The sequence below is a fragment of the Pelophylax lessonae genome (assembly GCF_965119305.1).
Source record: "Pelophylax lessonae genome assembly, chromosome: 13".
Taxonomy (NCBI): Eukaryota; Metazoa; Chordata; class Amphibia; order Anura; family Ranidae; genus Pelophylax; species Pelophylax lessonae.
Genome location: NC_138780.1, coordinates 192,533,813 through 192,554,991, shown reverse-complemented (window position 1 = coordinate 192,554,991; position 21,179 = coordinate 192,533,813). Strand labels below are relative to the sequence as shown.

At 46.2% G+C, this 21,179-nt stretch overlaps 1 protein-coding gene across 1 annotated transcript in view; it reads left to right on the top strand.

Annotated features, from left to right (window-relative positions):
* Positions 1-19,903: 19,903 nt before the first annotated feature.
* Positions 19,904-21,179, top strand: part of FBLN5 (fibulin 5) — a 78,537-nt gene continuing 77,261 nt past the window's right edge. Inside the window, exon 1 of the mRNA XM_082275444.1 lies at positions 19,904-20,225. Within this exon, the coding sequence (XP_082131570.1) occupies positions 20,212-20,225 (14 nt within the window). The 5' untranslated portion in view covers positions 19,904-20,211. The remainder of the gene's footprint in view (positions 20,226-21,179) is intronic.

The window sequence follows — 21,179 nt, the reverse complement described above, 5'->3', positions numbered from 1 at the left end:
AAAATGGAGATCGTTGCAATATTTTTTATCACAACGTATTTGCGCAGCGGCCTTTTTTTAAATTAAAAAATAAGAAAACAAAGTTAGCCCAATTTTTTTCTATAGTGTGAAAGATAATGTTACGTGGAGTAAATTGATATCCAACATGTCATGCTTCAAACCTGCGCACGCTCGTGAAATGGTGATGAACTTCGGTACTTAAAAATCCCCATAGGCGACACTTTAAAAATGTCTACTGGTTACCAGTTTAGAGTTACAGAGAAGGTCTAGGGCTAGAATTATTGCTCTCGCTCGAACGATCACGGCGATACCTTACATGTGTGGTTTGAACAACGTTTACATATGTGGACGGGACTTGCGTATGCATTCGCTTCGGCACGCAAACTAACAGGGACGAGGCACTTTATTTTTTATTTTTTTTCCCCTATTTATTTTAGCTTTTATTAAAAAAATAAATAACATTTTGATCACTTTTATTACTATTACAAAGAATGTAAACATCCCTTGTAATAGAAATAAGCATGACAGGACCTCTTTATTGTGAGATCTGGGGTTAAAAGACCTCACACCTCACATCTACACTAAAACAGAAAAAAATGGGCTCTTTAAATCTGTTGCTAGGAAGTGATGTATGATGTTGCTCCGGTCCTCCAAGGCCATAGAGTGGAGTGGGGGCCATCTTGCCCTCCCTCGACTTCCTGCCTGAGGGGACAGCAGACCGGATAATTTTCCCTGCTTCCGGCGGGTCCAGCAAGTGGGGAAAATGACCGGGAAGCGGGGGGTGTTTGCGGGGGGCACCTCTCCCGCCGCCCATAAGGGTGATCCAGTGGCGAATCCTGTGCTGGGGCCACCCTTATGTTTATAGCGGACCATCCCGTTGTAAAAAAAAATAATATACCGGGGTTATGCCAGCTATCTGCAATTTTGTTGCCGTGATTTTGACTGGACTTGAAGCAATGCCTATGTCTTTGAACCATAAAACGCATTAAAATTGGCCAAAAGTAGTGCAGGGACTACTTTGAAGTCGTTGCGACTTGAAGTCGTACAGATATTAACAGTACTCTTTGGAATTCATGGAGAATGACTTGTAATGCGATTTTGCAGTTCCAAATCACAGGACAAGTCGCACAAGTGTGAAAAGGGCCCTTTTGTAGGAGGATTTGTTTCGTCTCTGTGTATCAGCTGAGGCCTGTCACTTCACTGGGTATATGTGAGGGTTTACAAACACCTTAAGGTCTGGTAAGGTTACATTTATTACATTTTTTGGGGGAGTTTAGAAATGAGTAACCCGATAGAGCAGCACACAGTTCCTTTCTATGGACCAGTGGGAGTTCCATGTCCTGTCCATGCATGCTGTATCAGCAGTCGGAGTCATACTTTCAAGGCAAAATGTCACGTGATTGGTGACAGTGAGATATCTCTCGGTGATACATTGCTGTCCCTCACGTAGAAAAAAATAAAAATGGTTTCCAATCTGCAGAGGGTGTATGTCAGAATTTCTTACCTTAGTGTAAGAACGGGTCCTCCTCATTAAAGTACCAACAAAATGAGGCAAGTTGACGGATGCGCCAAATGCCTAGAATAAGTACTGAGCGGGTTGGTAGGGCGATCCAATGTGCAACTCAAACCTTCAGTTTTAATCCCAAATGCAGTTCATCATGTAAGGCATCAATGGCTAACCTTGGCATGAGCATTATGGGAAATGTAGTTCCAAAACATCTAGGGTGCCAAGGTTCTCCATCACTAATGTAAAGTAAGGCAGATGTCTGAGAAGGGTTCAGGCCAAACACAGCTCTCCTGTGACAGGTGATCAGGTAAGGACTGGACTTCACTAAACTAGCTGCCTGTGTCGGCGGTTGGATTTCAGCACTTTCCTGAAGGATCTCCATATTCTTTATATGCCATACCACTATTGTCAGTGTGACTCTAGACTGAGAATGGAGTATGATTTTTTTGCCGCTAAGTTGCATCACACACCGAAAATTCAACATTTGGGTTTTCTGTGCCCTTTGCTAATGTATATTGGTTGTTTGTTATATAGCTGGGAAATATTATCATTACAGGGCTACCATGTCAATATTATGTATAGAAAATAAATTAAATTAATTCCAGATTCGTGTTTAGACTTTAAGTGATTGCCAAGGATTTTTTTTAAATGACAAACGTTCTACTTACCTGCTTTGTGCACTGATCGCCCCCGAACCTCCTTTCCAGGTGTCCCCCGCCAGCACTCTTGGCTCTGTCTCTTCTTCACTCGTGTGCTCGATCCCAACCTGGGCTATGTGCGTCTGTAGACACGCACAGTCTGACTCAGCCCTGTCCCCTGCTCCCTCTTGTAAGGTTTTGACAGACAGCAGCAGGAGCCGATGGCTCCCACTGGGTTGTGTGGATCAGCCATTGAAATGTTTTTTTACCTTCATGCAGAGAATCCACTACCAGGATATCAGACCTCCTGGCACTACCCTCCCCATGAGGCAGAAAATACACTGCTCCCGGCTTTTTCTCTATTTCCCAGATTACACCCACCACTAGAATATCACTTCTCCAGCATGACCCTTCATAAGGTAGAAAATACTCTGCTCCTGACCTTCTCAGTACCTTACTGATTACACTCACCACCGGGACATCGCACCCTCCAACATGGCCCTCCATAAGGTGGAAATACGCTGCTTCTTACCTTCTCTATACCTCCCTTATTCCGCCAACAGGATATCGCACCCCTCCAACATGGCCCTCCATAAGGTGGAAATACTCTGCTTTTTACCTTCTCTATACCTCCCTTATTCCACCAATAGGATATCGCAAACCTCCAACATGGCCCACCATAAGGTGGAAATACTCTGCTTCTTACCTTCTCTATACCTCCCTTATTCCACCAATAGGATATCGCACCCCTCTAACATGGCCCTCCATAAGGTCGAAATACTCTGCTTCTTACCTTCTCTATACCTCCCTTATTCCACCAATAGGATATCGCACCCCTCTAACATGGCCCTCCATAAGGTCGAAATACTCTGCTTCTTACCTTCTCTATACCTCCCTTATTCCACCAACAGGATATTGCACCCCACCAACATGGCCCTCCATAAGATGGAAATACTCTGCTTCTTACCTTCTCTATACCTCCCTTATTCCACCAATAGGATATCACACCCCTCCAACATGGCCCACCATAAGGTGGAAATACTCTGCTTCTTACCTTCTCTATACCTCCCTTATTCCACCAATAGGATATCGCACCCGTCCAACATGGCCCAACATAAGGTGGAAATACTCTGCTTCTTACCTTCTCTATACCTCCCTTATTCCACCAATAGGATATCGCACCCCTCTAACATGGCCCTCCATAAGGTCGAAATACTCTTCTTCTTACCTTCTCTATACCTCCCTTATTCTGCCAACAAGATATCGCACCCCTCCAATATGGCCCTCCATCAGGTGGAAAATACTCTGCTCCTGACCTACCTTTCTGATTGCACTCAACGCAGGGATATCACATCCTCCATAAAGTGGAAAACCCTCTTCTCCTAAAAATGGTGAAATAATCAGCGCAAACCATATACGTGGATAAAATAAACAAAATAAATAAATAAACGCACAAGGCTGCAAACAATCAGTGCTATACACAAAACACCAGTGAATACAAATACATAAATAATATTGCTGCGCCAAGTGAAAAATTATTCAAAGTGTTAATTAATGTATGTATACAGAATAAAATTATATATACTAGTGTAAAAGCAAATCAATGCTAATACCAAGTGCAGTAAAGTGCAAGGCTATTTAAAAAGTCCCAGTGCTAGTGACCAAATAAATGGTAATATAAAGTCCCAAAAGCTTAGTGAAAAAATGAATAGCCAAAAATCTAAATAAAATTCTCAATCTTCATCTGACGTAACACGTACGGGGGGAGGAGCCTACTCATAGTACACCGGTCCTTGGGAGGTTATGTCCTCTAGTTTTTTTCTGCTGTTGCAAGCCCGCACTGCTGAAGTGCTGAGGAATGTAAGTGTATCTTCACCTTTTTGATTGAAAATAAAGTGTTTAAAACAGAGAGCATTAGATCCCCTCTCCCCTTTATTTCTTGCTGAATTCCTGTCGCACTCGGAGGGCAGCTGAACTGAAGATTTTTGGAGAGGAGAGAACAGGCTGTTGGTCCATAGGATCTCTGTGTGTATGACTCCTTGGAGTCTATCCCTAAGGTGAGCTGCTAATCTGGCACTAGTCACGGGGAGCACCTGTGTGAGGTGTTGAGCACTGTGGCACCTTGATTTGATTTTTGGCTATTCATTTTTTCACTAAGCTTTTGGGGCTTTATATAACACTCTAATCCTGACCTCCTCTACCTTTCTGATTACACTCACAAACGGGATTTAACACCTTTAACATGACCTTCCATGAGGTGGGAAATACTTTGCTCCTGACCTTCTACCTTTCTAAATGCACTTGCGCCGCATTATCACACCCTTCAACATGGCTTGCGCCGCATTATCACACCTTTCAACATCCAATAAAATGGAAAGTTCTCTGCTTCTTGCCTCTACATTTCTAAATGCACTCTCCCCCGGGACAAAACTCCCTCCAACTTGACCCTCAGTAAGGTCAAAATGCTGCCCATGACCTTCTCTGGTTACACCCTCAGCACCAGCATATCACACCTGCAACATGACCCCCCATAAGGTGGAAATACTCTTGTCTTGACCACCTCTCTACCTCCCTTATTCCAACAACAGGATGTCACACCCTCCAATGTGACCCTCAGATGGAAAATACTCTGCTCCTGACCAATCCTCTGCCTTTGTGAATACACACTCCACCTGGATATCGCACCCTACAACAAGTGGAAAATATTCTTCTACTGACCCCTTTCAGCCTTTCTGATTACACTCACCATCGGGACAAAATACCCTCCTACCTGATCAAAAAAGGTTGAAACACTTCTGACCTTCTCTCTAATCTCACCAGGAAAAGCAGAACATACTCTCCTCCTGACCTCTCTACCTTTCAGATTTGATATTCTACCTTTCTGCTCCCACCATGATATCTCCCCTTCAAGTTGCAGGATACAGAACATGGGCCTGGTTTACAGGGGGTTGGGAGGTTTGGATTGAAGTTGAAATGTAGGCAAACAAGTCCATTTACAGTTGAAATACATGATTGTGAACTGTTTAGCCTGCCAAAAATGTTATAATCCCGTTCAGCCATTTTTCCAGTTCAGACATCCGTGTCAGACGGCTCGGCCAAGTTGTGACCTCATTATACTCTACTGCGATTAAAGCAATATAGCTTGATCAGGGCCAGCCCCAGGCTGTGAATGGATAGTGAAGGAGGAGCGGCACACTGATGAGGTCATCCTGTGCTCACTCAACCCTTCAGCCTGTTCCTCTGTGCAATGTACGAAGACCTGATTGGCTTACAGTGCTGTCCCTTCCTCTCGCTGTCAGATTCCTGCTCTGACAGAAACAACCTAGTCAAAGCTGACAGCTTCTCCGCCACTCCTTCTGCATCTGCCACCTTTAATCTTTGGACGCTGATTATGTATCCCCTGCAAATTAGTGTTAAGTGTTTTGGGAGCTGAGCTGCTTTGTCACTCACTGCAAGGGGGCGCAAGAATAAGACAAGCAGCTCAATCACTGACAGGAGCAGGGTCACTGCTGGGAGGAGTAGCAGATTGATCTGAGCTGCTGATTCACTGTTGGGAGAGGGAGCAGGGTTATCTGAGCTGCAGAGCCTTGTTTGGGAAGGAAAAGAGAGTAATCTAAGCAGCTGACTCACTGTTGAGAGGGGGAGCAGCATGATCTGAAGTACTGAGTCTCTCCTGGGAGGGGAAGCAGGGTGATCTGAGCTGCTGAGTCTCTGCTGGGAGGGGAAGCAGGGTGATCTGAGGTACTGAGTCTCTACTTGGAGGAGAAGCAGGGTGATCTGATCTACAGTGTCTCTGCTGGGAGGGGAAGCAGGGTGATCTGATCTACAGAGTCTCTGCTTGGAGGGGAAGCAGGGTGATCTGAGGTGCTGAGTCTCTGCTTGGAGGAGAAGCAGGGTGATCTGATCTACAGAGTCTCTGCTTGGAGGGGAAGCAGGGTGATCTGAGCTGCTGAATCTCTGTTGGGAGAAGCAGGGTGATCTGAGCTGCTACGTCTCTGCAGGGAGGGGAAGCAGGGTGATGTGAGCTGCTGAGTCTCTGCTGGGAGGGGAAGCAGGGTGATCTGAGCTTCTAAGTCTCTGCTGGGAGGGGAAGCAGGGTGATCTGAGCTGCTAAGTCTCTGCGTCTCTGCTGGGAGGGGAAGCAGGGTGATCTGAGCTGCTCAGTATCTACTGGGAGGGGAAGCAGGGTGGTCTGAGGTGCCAAGTCTCTGCTGGAAGGGGAAGCAGGTTGATCTGAGCTTCTGAGTCTCTGCTTGGAGGGTAGGCAGGGTGATCTGAGCTTCTGAGTCTCTGCTGGTAGTGGAAGCAGGGTGATCTGAGGTGCCGAATCTCTGCTGGGAGGGTAAGAAGGGTGATCTAAGCTGCTGAATCTCTGTTGGGACAGGAAGCGGGGTGATCTGATCTACAGAGTCTCTGCTGGGAGGGGCAGCAGGGTGATCTTAGCTGCTGAGTCATGCCTTGGAAGAAAAAACAGAATAAGCTAAGCAGCTTAGTCACTTGTGGGAGCAGGTTGATATGAGCTGTGGAGTCACTGCTGGGAGATTGGAGCTTGGTGATCTGAGCGTCTGAATCACTGATGGGAGTGGGGGAGAAGAAAAGCCTAAGAACAGTCACTTCTAGGAGTTTGCAGCAGGGTTAGTTGAGCTACTATGGTACGGCTGGGAGGGGAAGCAGAGTGATCAAAGTTGCTAAGTATGCTGGGTGGCTGTAGCAGGGTTACCTACGTTGCTGCGTGGTTAAAGCAGGGTGATCTAAGCTGCTAAATCACTACTGGGAGGGGAAAGTAAGGCTATCTAAGTTGCTGCTGGGAAGGTAATGAAGGGTGATCCAAGTTTGAGTAACTGCTGAGTGGGGGAGCAGACTGAGTTGAGCTGCTGGGAAGAGAGTGCTGAGAGATTAAAGTGTTACTAATCCCAGGAGCCTGTAGTCACTATGTCTGCTCTCCCACAGTACACGGAAATGCAATTATTTTAGTAAATAACTGCTAAATACCTTTTCTCATCAGCAGTTTATAGCAATCTTGTAATGTCTATAAGTGTTTGGCCAAGCACTGGTTAAAGCTTGTAGGAGTGTCTGATTGTCCTATGGGGCTGCAGTACCCCTGACCCTCTGTCTGGACAGTGCTGATTGGCCCTGTGCTGGGCACATGCACTTTCCCAAGAAGAAAAAAAATGCTCTAGCAATACACACACAAATGAGCATGTGCAGAGTGACTCCTAGAGCTCTGTACCATCTGCTGATGGATTGGGTACAGTGGAAGAAGGAAAGGATCAGAGAAGACAGGATCAAACAGCCTTTTTACACAATGCAGAGGATTAACCCCTTAGGATCCACAGTGAGTATAACAAGCATGCTTTACTGCATATACACACTGATTTTACTGTTGTGGGTTTAGTAAAAATTTAAGTTGGAGGACTTCTCTTCCTCTGCTCTGAACTTTATTCATTTGTTCCACTGTGTTTGCAGCTACAGGGGTCAGTGAGAGTTTATTTTAATGCTGATTTACTGTTTGTTCAGTACATGTAAGTAATTGAATACCCAATCCCTGGCCACAGGTTCACTTTTTTAATCAAATTGTTTTAATTTACTTTAAATGTATGGAGCTGCTTCTTCTACAGGTGCTGCGTTTTCTATTATTCCAGTGTCCCATTTTATTACCATTTTTGATGGCTTATGGGGCCTGTAGAAATGCAGTCTTTGGCATTTTAATAATTACAGCAATTATTGTACCATCTAAGAAATCAAATGCTGATTGCACAAATGTGGCATAACAAAACCCACATCTCAAAGGGAGGATGGGGGCTCGAAGTGTGAGAATCGCAGCAGAGCACATGGATTCATTTACACCAGGTATTATAATAGCCTCTGTGTGGAGTGAAACCTCTCCTGACATTTGCAGCCACCCATTGGCTGTATACTGTCCTCCATTTTACATGGCTGCATTACCCCAGACATTATATATTCTAAGCGTGTGCAATAACTCTGCCTCCTGACATACTGTATGCCTCAAGTATATAGTGCCTGAAACATGAGACTATTGGAGCTGATGCGTTAGGAGGGGTCACAAGGCCTCTGTCATTCACCAGCCAGCACAGGTACTTTGATGGCCAAGTCCAACTTTTAGAAAATAAATAGTAAATGCACAATTTCTCTATTGTTCATTGAAAGACACAGCTTTTGATCTTCTTAACCATTGGGTTATACTGCCCCATACAGGCGTAGGACACTAGGCAGAAAAAAAAAAACTTGACTAGGCCTATGGGCAGTCCCAGGGGGTATACTCCCACTCTCAGCTATAGGCACTCAATTTTTTTTTCTGCCTAGTAAGGAGTAAGGACCTAGTTCCTTGCTTGGAACTTTGGTTCTGGCAATTTTTTTTTTTTTTAATTGATTTTCTCTCTTTTTCCTGTGAGGATCTACAATCAACTGCTGGACTGGGCGATGGGCTGGATACTTTCTACTTTCTAAAATCCATTGGTCACCCTAGTCTGGCCAGCGAGCATGCGCAGGCTTCAGCTCCGCGCTAGGTAGGCAACGACATAGCCCCACTGGACGGGGCCTGGCCTGCGAGTTAAATATCTCGTGAGGTCACATACGACCTGGCCTCAGTCTGAGTCACAGTGTTCATACTGGCTGACAGCTCCCCCCCCCTCCCCATTTCGATGGAGAGGAGGTTCCATCTGGAACTGTGCCTACCCTGTTCCTGGTATGGTAAGTAGCTGTTCCCCTCTCCCCCTAGAGGGTTTTGGGGTGGACGTGGGCCCCTCTCTGGGATGGTTGGACCCCCGGGTTCTCCTCCTTGACATGCAGCATCCCCCCTCTCTTGGTGGTCCCTGCAGACACTTTGCCCCTCATCTGCCTAAAAATGGAGGATGCGGCTGCATCAGAGGCATCGGTTGCTTTTAGTACCCACAAGCCCTCCATAGCGGCAAGGGTGTTCCCCTTTCATGCTTACTAAACAGTGGGATTGTCCAAAACGCCCCCTTGTGGTCCCTAAGCTTGGACTGAGGAATAAGGACTCCCTGCTTAAAAAGTGGACTGTCCCCATCTGTGGTGGACTCTCCAGTTTCTAGGTTAAACAAAGCAACCATGATACCGGTTGAGGAGTCCCTGGCCTTTAAGGACAGAAAAGCGGAGGCTGTGGCCCGCCATATGTACACTGTGGCTGGTTCGGCACTTAAGCCGGTTTTTACTAGGGCCCTAGTGTTGCAAACTCTGACCGAGTCAGCCAAGCTTTTACGCCGGGACCGGGGGGAGCTTCCCCCTGCCTTTGCTTAGCTGGCGAACTAGTTGATCCAGGGGCTACAGTTTGTCTGTGACGCCTCTTTGGATGCGGCTCCTCTGATTGCGAGGATCTCTGTCTCAGCAGTGGTCCTTAGGAGTGTTATTTGTCTTAAATGCTGGTCTGCGGACCAGACTTCTAAGAAGGCCTTATCTGATCTCCCGTTCCTAGGGGATGGCTTGTTTGGAGCTTCCCTGGATTACATCATTAAGGGTCTCACAGGGGGGAAGAGTACCTTCCTTCCGCAGGCTAGTAAGGGCAAGGAGCCCTGTCGTAGACATGGTCCATCCTTCTCAGCTCATAAGAAGTTATTTCGTACCTCAGGGTCTCAAGACAAGGGATCAAAACCCTTCAAGGCCTCCTATGGAGCATCCAAACAAACCTGGTCTGGCAAGCTGACAGTAGGCTTCTTCAGATCTACGGACAAGGCTCCCTCACCCATATGTGGGGTGGGGGGGGACATCTTCGCCGGTTTCTGGACCCGTGGACCTTCCTGGTACAGGACAAGTGGGTCCACAAAGTCATGGTCTGGCTACAAGATCGAGTTTCGTTTTTCCCTCCAACTTGCGCCTGTCCCCAGACCGCTTACGGGGTCTCTTGTGGGCAGTGCAAGACTTGCTGAGCCAAGGAGTGATTGTCCTGGTTCCGACTTCGGAACATTTTCAGGGGTTTTATTCAAACCTGTTTACAGTCTCCAGGAAGGAGGGCAAGGTGCGTCCAATTCTGGACCTCAAGGTGCTAAACTGCTTTGTGTTGGTGCAGAAGTTCCGAATGGAGTCCATTCGCACGGTAGTGGCATCCCTGCATCAGGAGGATCTTTTTGCTTCTATCGACATCAAGGACGTTTACCTTCACATTCCAATATGTGTTGGTCACCAGCGCTTCCCCCACTTTGCTGTGGGAGAGAAGCATTATCAGTTTATGGCGTTACCCTTTGGTCTCGCCTCCACTCCTTGGGTCTTCACAAAAGGGTTGGCCCCGGTGCTGGCATTGTTGCATCAGCGGGGATCGCGGTACTGGGGTACCTGGATAATCTCTGCTGCGGGCGGAGTCTCCAACTGCTCTGGGGGACAATTGGAGATTTCTCTGTGAAGTCTGAGAGAGTTTGGTTGGATTCTGAACCGTCAGCAGTCTGCTCTGGTTCCGTCCACAAATCCAGACTATCTGGATCTGACTCTGGATTCGGCCTAAGCCAGAGTGTTCCTTCCTCTGGAAAAACTCCAGAAACTGCAGCAAGCAATTTAACTTCTGTTGTCCAGCAGGCGGTCACCCCTTCTGACTTGCATGCGGATGCTGGGCTTTATGGTGTCTGCCTTCAAGGCAGTTCTGTTTCCACAGTTCCACACGAGATCTCTGCAAAGAGAGATTCTGGTCAAATGGGACAAGAATCCACAGTCTATAGACAATCTGATCTGGCTGAGCCAGGGTACGAGAGGGTCCCTGATCTGGTGGCTTCGTTCTCCGGCACTTCGCCATGGGGAATTTTCTCCCCTGTACTGGACGGTGGTCACCACGGATGCCAGCCTGTCCGGGTGGGGAGGCGTCCTCAGAAAAGATTCTGCTCAGGGGGTCTGAAAACTGGAAGAGTCCAGACTGCCGATCAATGTACTGGAGCTCCGAGCAATCAGACTTTGGATCAATGGATGGATAGTCTTCAGGGGTGTCCGGTGCAAATTCAATCGGACAATGCCACGGCTGTGGCCTATGTCAATCACCAAGGGGGCAAAAGAAGTGTCCTTGCGACTCGGGATGTAGCCAGCATTCTAAAGTGGGCAAAACGTTTTGTTTCAGCCATCTCTGCTCTACATATTCCGGAGCTAGAAAATTAGCAGGTGAATTACCTCAGTCGACAGGCGTTGGACCAGGGGGAATGTTCACTTCATCCGGAGGTGCTTCATCAGTTGTGCCTCCGTTGGGGTAGTCCTGAGGTGGACCTGTTGGCCTCTCATCTCAACAGGAAGGTGCAGAGGTTTGTGGCACGGTGTGGGGACCCTCTGGCGGAAGCCACAGACGCGCTGGTGGCCCCGTGGGGTCAGTATCATCTGATTTGCGCCTTTCCCCCTCTCAAACTTCTGCCGAGACTCCTGCACAGGATTGAGGCAGGGGGTATTCCGGTCATTCTAGCCAGTCTTGATACACCGATCTGGTACGGCTAGTTGCCGATGCTCCTTGGAGACTTCCTCTCATCTTCTGTCCCAAGGGCCAATCTTCCACCTAGCCCTACTCCTGTGGAGAGAGCAGTATAGCCCAAGGGTCTAAGAAGATATGGAGCTGTGTCTGTCAGTGAACCTTAGAAAAAAGGATTTTACAGTAAGACAAAAATCCAGTTTTTTTTCTGCAAATATATGTGCATTTATTATGTTTTTGCAAATGAGTCTGCAAAGCATTGGAACCGCCATCAGTGGATGACTGGTGAAATGCCCGGGCTCCTGCAGCTCTATGTCTACTGAGGCAGAGGCTTTCCATTAGAGCAAAGGTTTTCAAACTCTTTAAACAAAAGGCCAATTTACTGTCCTTCAAATTTTTGGGGGCGGACTGTAGTCAGTGGGAAAAGAAAATGCCCTGCTCTTGTGTACAAAACTGGTTAAAGGGGCGTGTCCAAAGGGTGGTAATAAATAACACGTGCTCAGACTGGTCTGGGGTGGTAAGTGAGGTCCCCCAAGGCTCAGTCCTGGGACCAATTTTGTTCAATTTATTCATAAATAGCATTGAGGACAGGATCAGTAGCTCAATCTCAGTTTTTGCAGATGACACAAAATTAAATAGGGCAATAACTTCACATTGTGAGGCAGAAATGTTACAGAATGACCTGAATAAAATAACAGCTACATGGCAAATGAGGTTTAATGTGGAGAAGTGTAAGGTATTGCACTTGGGGACTAAAAACCTAAACGCCCAATACATTTTGGGGGGAGGGGGGACCCAAAAATGAAGAAGGATCTGGGAGTCTTATTGGAAGATTGACTTGGCAATAGCATGCAATGTCAAGCTGCAGCTGCCAAAGCCGGCAGAATATTAGCATGCATAAGGAAGGGGATGTATTCCAGAGACTAAACTATAATCCTACCACTTTATAAAACTCTGGTCCGACCACATCTGGAGTATTCTGTCCAGTTCTGGTCGCCAATCCTCAGAAGGGATGTGAAGGAGCTGGAGAGAGTCCAGAGAAGAGCAACTAAACTGATTAGGGGATTGGAGGACCTTAATTATAAAGAGCGCTTACAAGCACTTAATTTATTCTCCCTGGAAAGGAGACGCCTGAGAGGGGACATGATAGCAATTTACAAATACCTCAACGGTGATCTCAGCATAGAAAAAAACTATTCAGTCGCAATGAATGCACGATACGAGGCCATACAATGCGATTAGAAGAGAAGAGATTTAACCTTAGGCTATGCAGGGTTGTTTTTTTTTTTACAGTAAGGGCTACAAGATTGCGGAATTCTCTACCACAAATGGTAGTTACTGCGGGGAGTATGGCTACTTTTAAAAGACTCTTGGACATACATCTCAAGGATCAAAACATTCAGGGGTATGGGAAATAATTACATCCACACACACCTACACGGGTTGAACTGGATGGACTATTGTCTTTATTCAACCTCAACTACTATGTAACTATGTAGTGGGAGTAAATAATGCCCCATGATTGGTATTAGGGGGAGAAATAGTGCCCCAGTGTTGGTATTAATGGGAGGAATAGTGTTCCCATCATTGGAGTCAGTGGGAGGAATAGTTCCCCATCGTTGGTGTCAGTGGGAGGAATAGTGCTCTGCCCTTGGTATTAGTGAGAGCAATAGTGCCCCATCCTTGGGGGGGTCAGTGAGAGGAAAAGTGCAACATCCTTGGTGTTAGTGGGAAGAATAGTGCCCCATCATTGGTGTCAATGGGAGGAATAGTGCCCAACGGTTGGTGTCAGTGAGAGAAATAGTGCCCCATTGTGGGTATCAATAGGAGGGATAGTGTGCCAAAGTAGGGGTCAGTGGCAGGACTAGTACCCCATTGTCAGTGGCAGGGACTATGCCCCACTGTTGCTGACAGTGGGGGGAATAATGGCCCGAGTGCTCCTGTGCTCAGTGAGAGAAGAAAACGTCCTGGCGTCAGTGGGATTAAACAATGCCCCATGATTTGTATTAGGGGGTGTAAATGTGCCCTTTCGTATGTGTCAGTGAGAGGTATAGTGCCCCATCATTAGTGACAGGACTAAGTGCCCCATTGTTGGTGTCAGAGGAACGGTGCCTCATTGTTGGTAACAATGCTGGAAATAGTGCCCCATCATTGGTATCAATGGGAGGAATAGTGTGCCCTAGTTTGTGTCAGTGGCAGGAAATGTAATGGAAAGCCAAGACACCAGCTGAAATCTATCAGAAATTAGAAAGCAATCCAGCCCCTTATCAGTGCAAATTGCTGGTTTAGTCTCAATTGATGGCCTATAAAAAGGTGTCTCTTACGAAGTTGTCACACAAGAAACATCTCATGATGGGTAAAAGCAAAAAGCTCTCAAGACCTTCGCAACCTTATTGTTGAAAAACTTACTAATGGCATTGGTTACAGAAGGATTTCAAAACTTCTGAATGCTCCAGTGAGCACTGTTGGGGCCATAATCCGGAAATGCAAAGAACATAATTTCACTATAAACTGGCCACGACCATCTGCTCCACACAAGATTTCTGACAGAGGAGTGAAAATAATTATCAGGAGAGTTGTCCTAAGAGCCAAGGGCCACTTGTGGAGAGCTTCAGAGATACCTGGACTTAGCAGTTGCAATTGTTTCCAAGAAATCAATAAGTAATGCACTCCATTGCTGAAGAAAAAGCATGTTTAAAGTTTGCTGCACAACATTTAGACAAGCCTGTGAAATACTGGGAGAATATAGTCTGGTCACTGTTTGGATGCCATAAAACACACCATGCTTGTAGGTCACATGGCACATCACCCCAAAAACATCCCAATACCAACAGTGAAGCTTGGAGGTGAGAACATCATGGTGTGGGGCTGTTTTTCAGCATACTGTACTGGCAAAATTCATATCATTAAAGGAAGGATGGATGTCGATAAAAATCTGCTGCCATCTACCAAGAGGATGAAGTTGAAATGAGGGTGAATATTTAAGCAAGACAATGATCCCAAACAGAAAGGAAACTTTCAATTGGTTTCAAAGAAAGAAGATAAAGCTGCTAGAATGGCCCAGCCAATCACTTGACTTGAATCCAATAGAAATTTTATATAAAGAACTAAAGATCAGAGTTCATAGAAGAGGCCCACGGAATCTTCAAGATTTGAAGACTGTGTGGAAAAATGGGCCAAAATCCCACCTGAGCAACGCATGCGAATAGTTTCTCCATATAGGAGGCGTCGTGAAGCTGTAATTACCAACAAAGGATTTTGTACCAATAAATTTTCAGTTTTCGTAACTTCATTTCTGAACGTATTTGTTTTGGTTTCTTTGTACGTAAAGAATGCATGGGTTGTTATGTGAATATTTCATGTCAATAACACCTTTAGCAATATACACTGCTCAAAAATAAAAATAAAGGAACACTTTTTAATCAGAGTATAGCATCAAGTCAGTTAAACCCCTGGGATATTGATCTGGTCAGTTAAGTAGCAGAGGGGGTTGATAATCCATTTCAGCTGCTTTGGTGTTAATTAAATTAACAGGTGCACTAGATGGGCAACAATGAGACGACCTCCAAAACAGGAATGGTTTTACAGGTGGAGGCCACTGACATTTTTTTCCCTACTCCTTTTTTTGACTGTTTTTTTACTAGTTTTGCATTTGGCTAGGGTCAGTGTCACTACTGGTAGTATGAGGTCATACCTGGACTCTATAGAGGTTGCACTGGCAGTCCAACTCCTCCAGGATGGCACATCATTACGTGCCATTGCCAGGTTCCAGGTTCTTGTCTCAAGAGAATGGAGGAGATTCCATGAGACAGACAGTTACTCTAGGAGAGCTGGACAGGGCCATAGAAGGTCCTTAACCCATCAGCAGGACCGGTATCTGCTCCTTTGTGCAAGGAGGAACAGGATGAGCCCTGCCAGAGCCCTACAAAATGATCTTCCAGTAGGCCACACTAGTGTGAATGTCTCTGACCAAACAGAAACAGACTTCTTGAGGGTGGCCTGAGGGCCCAACGTCCTCTAGACAGCTTGGTGCCAGATACCACAGTGTACCTTCAGAGGTCTAGTGGAGTCCATGCCTTGATGTGTTATATTGGGTGGTCATACAATGATGACTGATTGGTGTATTCCTCATTAGTCACATAGATACAAATTCACTTTGTGTGCACCAAATGCCTTTGCAACCCCAGATATTCCCCTGTAAAAGTATTAGGAGGACAAAGTGAGGGTTGGATCAATTCAAAACTTGTGCCAACATCCCAAATATAATGGAAAAAGGGGGGAGAGAAGAGGAGTACCTCTAAAAAGAGGGACCCCCCCCTTTTTTTTCTGTAAAAGTATTAGTGACAACATCACTGTGCCCATACTGTACATACGCTGTGCAGAGAGCAGAGCTGTGGAAGGGGCTCAGCAAGCTCCACCCACTAAAGGAAACTACAGGAGGGGGTGGAGACAAGACCAATCACCCTGCACAAGGAGAGAAATCAGCAGTGAGAGGTCTTTATTACAGGAAGTCTCACACTGGATTACTGCACAGATCTGGAAGAAATACACAAAGCACACCAAGATTCGAGGAGGAATACACATGACCTATGGATCTACACAAGGATCACTTATCCTGGAGTTCAGCTTAAGCCCTCGTTCCCATTGGAGTGGCATGTCGTGATTTGACAAGTCGAACCCTATTGTCGGCAATGGCCATGTCCAAATCGATGCAACGCCAACTTGCATAGACATCTGTGCATGAAGTCGCACAGATGTATTTAAATTCGCACTGACATGCGGCTTTAAAATCGTGCAATTTCAGATGAAGTCGCATGATTTCAAAGCCTCATTCAATGTAATTGAGGGCTTAGGGTGAACACCTTCATGTATATATTTTAAAGTTTTACTGCAGGCAAACAGCTAATCACCGACATAACTGAAATAAATGATTTGTATTTCTGTCCATACAATCCTGAGATTTACACTGCTCTGCCATACAGCACAAGTCTGCCTGACAGGGCAGGAGACCTGATTTTCCTTTACTACAGCTAAAGTAAAATCTGAGCTCAAAAAGTGAAGATTTGCCCTGTTATAGGGAACATCTGGAAATGTTAGCTGTACCTAAGCAGTAGCCTAAAAAGATGTGCTTTTCTGTCTGGAATTCCTCCTAAAATATAAACCTACTTCCTGGTATGTGAGGGTGCCTAGGCACTCCTTTTCTGTAGCCTTGTGTATCTGCAGTGTGAGATCTAAGGCACTGCCAGCCTTAATGGATTTGGAGATGTCACAATGCCGATCACTGTTCTCTTTGCTGAAGGTTCTGACCAAAGGCTAAACCCTGCCTCTACCAAGATGGCCGCCTCCATATAGAGACAGAACAAAGCATGGTAAGTCAGTGTAGCACTGCCCCCTTGAGGACTGCTGGATATTACACTTTCGGGTCCCCATGGGTTACTGGCATTCACAATTTAACACTTTACTTCTTGGCTCAGTCAATGATCAGTCCAGGGGTTTGTAGTTATTTTTGTTGATGTTTTATTTTAAATAGGGATGGGGGAAGGGAATAATGGGATACTCCAAACTAACCATTCACAAGGTTTGAAGGACATCTATCTGTAGATACAGACAGGCTGTTGATCCACCTTGCCACTTGGTGGATTTAGGGTTAAGTCTCTTTTCAGATGACTTGATGAACTAAAGTTATCTTCAGGACACTCTCCTAGTTTCCTCTTTCTTGACCACTGACACCCATCCACTGACTATCTTACTCCGCAATGGCCACTCTCAGGTCAGGCCCCTTGACACGATCCCCTGTACTCACGATACTGTTTTTCTTGGGTCTCCAGTGTCTCCCCCTCAGTCAGCTTTCCTGGACCTCTGGGTTCAGCTCCGTTCCTCTGGCCCTCAGAACGACCTCCTGATGCCACGTGCCACTGCTACAGAGGAGGAGGCAGCCGCTACCCTCCCTCCGGGACTCTGCTCTCCAGCCAAAGACCCCATAGCACATGTGCTCCTGGCTTTTATACATTATCCCAGAATGCACCGTGACAGCCTGTCTCTACAATCACCAGGACTGTATCAAAGCCTATGTATCCATTGGTCAGGTTTCCTCCCACTGTCCAACATGCCTCCCTATTGGACCAGCGTGAAACACTCTCTAGACTCAATGAATCACACACTGAGCACACTGAGCAGACCTCACTAACAGATCCTACTCTCTGCTACACAGAAAGCAATATAGATTTGCCTGCTGATCCTCTGGTAAGCAGACAGAGCCAAAAGCTATACTCTCTCACTAGCACCTACCTAGGAGGGTACTACATCAGCATTGGGGGGAAAGATCAGCTTCAGGGAGGTCACAGGCAATATTGGTGACTAGTCCTTTACCCTCTGCCTGAATTTTTTTTTTTTTTTTTTTTTTAGGCACATCCTCCAGAGGTCAGTCTCTCTTTAAGGAACACTTACAGATTTTCTCCTTCCCCAGCCTGTGATTGGATAGTGAAAGGAGAAGCAGCAGACTGATGAGCTTCTCTCTGTGTCACTCTGCTCTCTCCTCCTATCAGTGTACCCTGGGTATTTGCCAGCTCTTGGCTGGAGTTGGTGACTTTTCACTTGCATTACTAGCCAGGGCCAGTTCTCTGGCTTTCTACTATTGTTTGAGAGCGGTGCTACCCCGCCCCCCCCCCCCCCCCAACAGCAAGTGTCACCCCAGCAACAATGATATATCTAGTAGCAGCTGCAGAATCTGAGTTACAAATTTAAAATTATATCTCCTGCAGTTTGTCTGGGCTGGTGTGCACAAGGGCAGTCAAAGGAAGAGCTTGCTGCTCGGGGAGAGGGGCAACCTTGTGGGGGTGGGGGCTCAGGTAAATAAAACTGCTAAAAACCAATGCCTGGGGGTTATAATTGTCTGGTACTGTTGGGGGGGGGGGGGTGGTCATTATTATCTAGTGCTGGGGGGGGGGAGGGGGGGTGATCATTATTATCTGGGCCTGAAAGTTATAATCTAGTGCTGGGGTTTATTATCAGGTGCTGGCGGGTTATTATCATCTGGTGCTGGGGATCATTCTTATCTGGTGCAGGGGGTTATTATTATCTGATGCTGGGGTTTTTTTTTAATCATCTGGTGCAGGGGGTTGTTGTTATCTGGTGCTGGGGATCATCAATATCTGGTGCTGTCGGGTTATTATTATATGGTGCTGGGGATCATTCTTATCTGGTGCTAGTGGGTTATTATATGGTGCTGGAGGGTTATTATCATCTGGTGCAGGGGGCTATTATTTGATGCTGGTTTTTTTTTTATCATCTGGTGCAGGGGGTTGTTGTTATCTGGTGCTGGGGATCATTAATATCTGGTGCTGTCGGGTTATTATTATATGGTGTTGAGGGTTTATCATCTGGTGCTGTTGGGGTATCATCTGGTGCTGGGGGCTTATTATCATCTGGTGCTGGGGGTCATTATTATCTGGTGCTGGGGGTTATGATTACATGGTGCTTGGGATAATTATTATCCGATGGTGGGAGTTATCTGGTGCTGGGGGTTATTATTACATGGTGCTGGGGATAATTATTATCTGGTGCTGGGGGGGTCAATTATTATCTGGTGCTGGGGGATGTTATTACCTGGTGCCGGGGATCATAATTATTTGGTGCTACGAGTTATCTGGTGCTGGGGGGTTATTATCTGGCACTGAAGGGTCATTATTACCTGCTGCTGGGGGTCATTATTACCTGCTGCTGGGGGCTGTTATTATCTGGTGCTGGGAGTTATTATCTAGTGCTGGGGATCATTATTGTCCAGTTTTGAATGTCTTGTCTGGCTCTGAAGGTCATTATTGTGTGGTGTTGGAGGTTGATTTTATCGACTGGTGCTGGAGGTCATTGTTGTATGGTGCAGGAGGGTCATTATTTGGTGCTGAGGGTTATTATTGTCTGATGCTGGAGGTTATTATTGTCCAGTGCTGGGGGTCATTGTGCAGTACTGATGGTTATTGCTTGCCCTGACACTTACATAAGGGGTATTGCTGGGGGATACTGGGAACTCCTCCACCTCTTACCTACTTCCAAAGGTTAAGCATCTCCCTTAGCTTGTGCTGATTCTCCCTCACCAAATCTGAGCTCTGCTGTACAAGGGACTACAAGAGGCTGATACCCTTTGTATTTTACTAGTGCATTAATTTCTCTTTTATAACTGCTTGGATTTAAGCTTAAAAAAAAAAAATCTTTAAAAAGGGTGCAGGTTCTCTATTTAATCTTTGTTCGGTCTTCCCTCTCCCCGTACACTTCTGGTGCTGCTGCAGCCACAGGAGATGGGTCACTTGCAGTTAACGGGTTAAGTCGTTGAGCTCCCCCCCTTCTCCGCTTGGCAGTCACCCCAAGATTGTTGTGAGGAGTCTGGCCAGTGGGTGAACTGGCTAATCACAACCATCTGTGAGGCCCCTATTTGCATTGTTTAGCATACTCTGAAAATGCTCATATTTTGCATTCCTCTTGCAGTTGGTCTGATGCAGAGTTCCAGCGAGAGGCTAAGCTGAACCAGGTGCCTCCACAGCCTCCAGTCCAGTGTGCTCAGCCCCAGTGGAAGCTTCTCCTCCCTCCTGACACCAGCTTCTCCTCTACAGACTGAACCTCGGCTGCCTCTCCTCCTCCTCCAGCCTGGGAGCCCAGAGCACAAAATGCTGGAATTCAGGTACCATTTATGCTTCTCCTTCTATGTCCTCCATGGCCGACCATGAAGCTGACACTCAGGGATTGTTTTTCTGATAAACTAGCAGTTGCCTCAATGCAGTTTTCTCATTCTGGATCATTGGCGAATTTATCTTTTTTTTTTTTTGCTAATTTTATTTCCTCCTTAACTTTGCGTTAACTTCGTAGATTTTACAGCAGGATTCGATCATCACTGACTTGATCTTCGCTTTGTTATCCCTTTTATTTCACAAAAATAAAATTATTGCAATTATGCAGTGGGAGGGGCAGCTGGATAGCATCAAAGCACATCAAAAGTTCCTAAACTGATTTTTTTTTTTTTTGCAGTGAATGTGACATTCACCAAATACCAATCACTGATTTTTAAAACACATGCATGTGATTCACTTTTGGTATTGTTATCTGCAGCCTTGAATCTGTCCACTTCTTTCACTTGGTTATAATGACTCCTTGTTGTTCTGTGAGGGATAGCATTGTGGTTGGTGAGGTGCTTTTGCTGCATGGGGCAATGAATGAAGGAAAGTCACTGACCTGCCCACCGACATTCAGGAAATCTGAACCCCTAAGGCACCTTGACCTTGGGGCTGTCCAGATGCAGCGCGTCCTTCCTAACCTTTTAGTGCACCAGAGAGAGACAGGTGCAGCGTTTGGGGGGCCCTGTGCATTTAGGGACCCTCATCCCTGAATGCATAGGGGCTCTAAAGCCCTTAATACTCGGTAGAATGATCAGCCTCGTCCATCTGCAGCCTGCCGTAGGCTTTAACAAGCTTCTATTGGCAGTGCTCGATGCTGCACCTGTCCCTCCTGGGCGCACTAAAATGCTGAGACTGGGAGGGATGCACTGCAACTGGACAGGAATAGGTTTCTTCAAACTTGAATTAGGAAGTTTGCTTAGTAAATCTACTAATTTTCTGGCAGGGAAGGCCAGGGGGGGAAA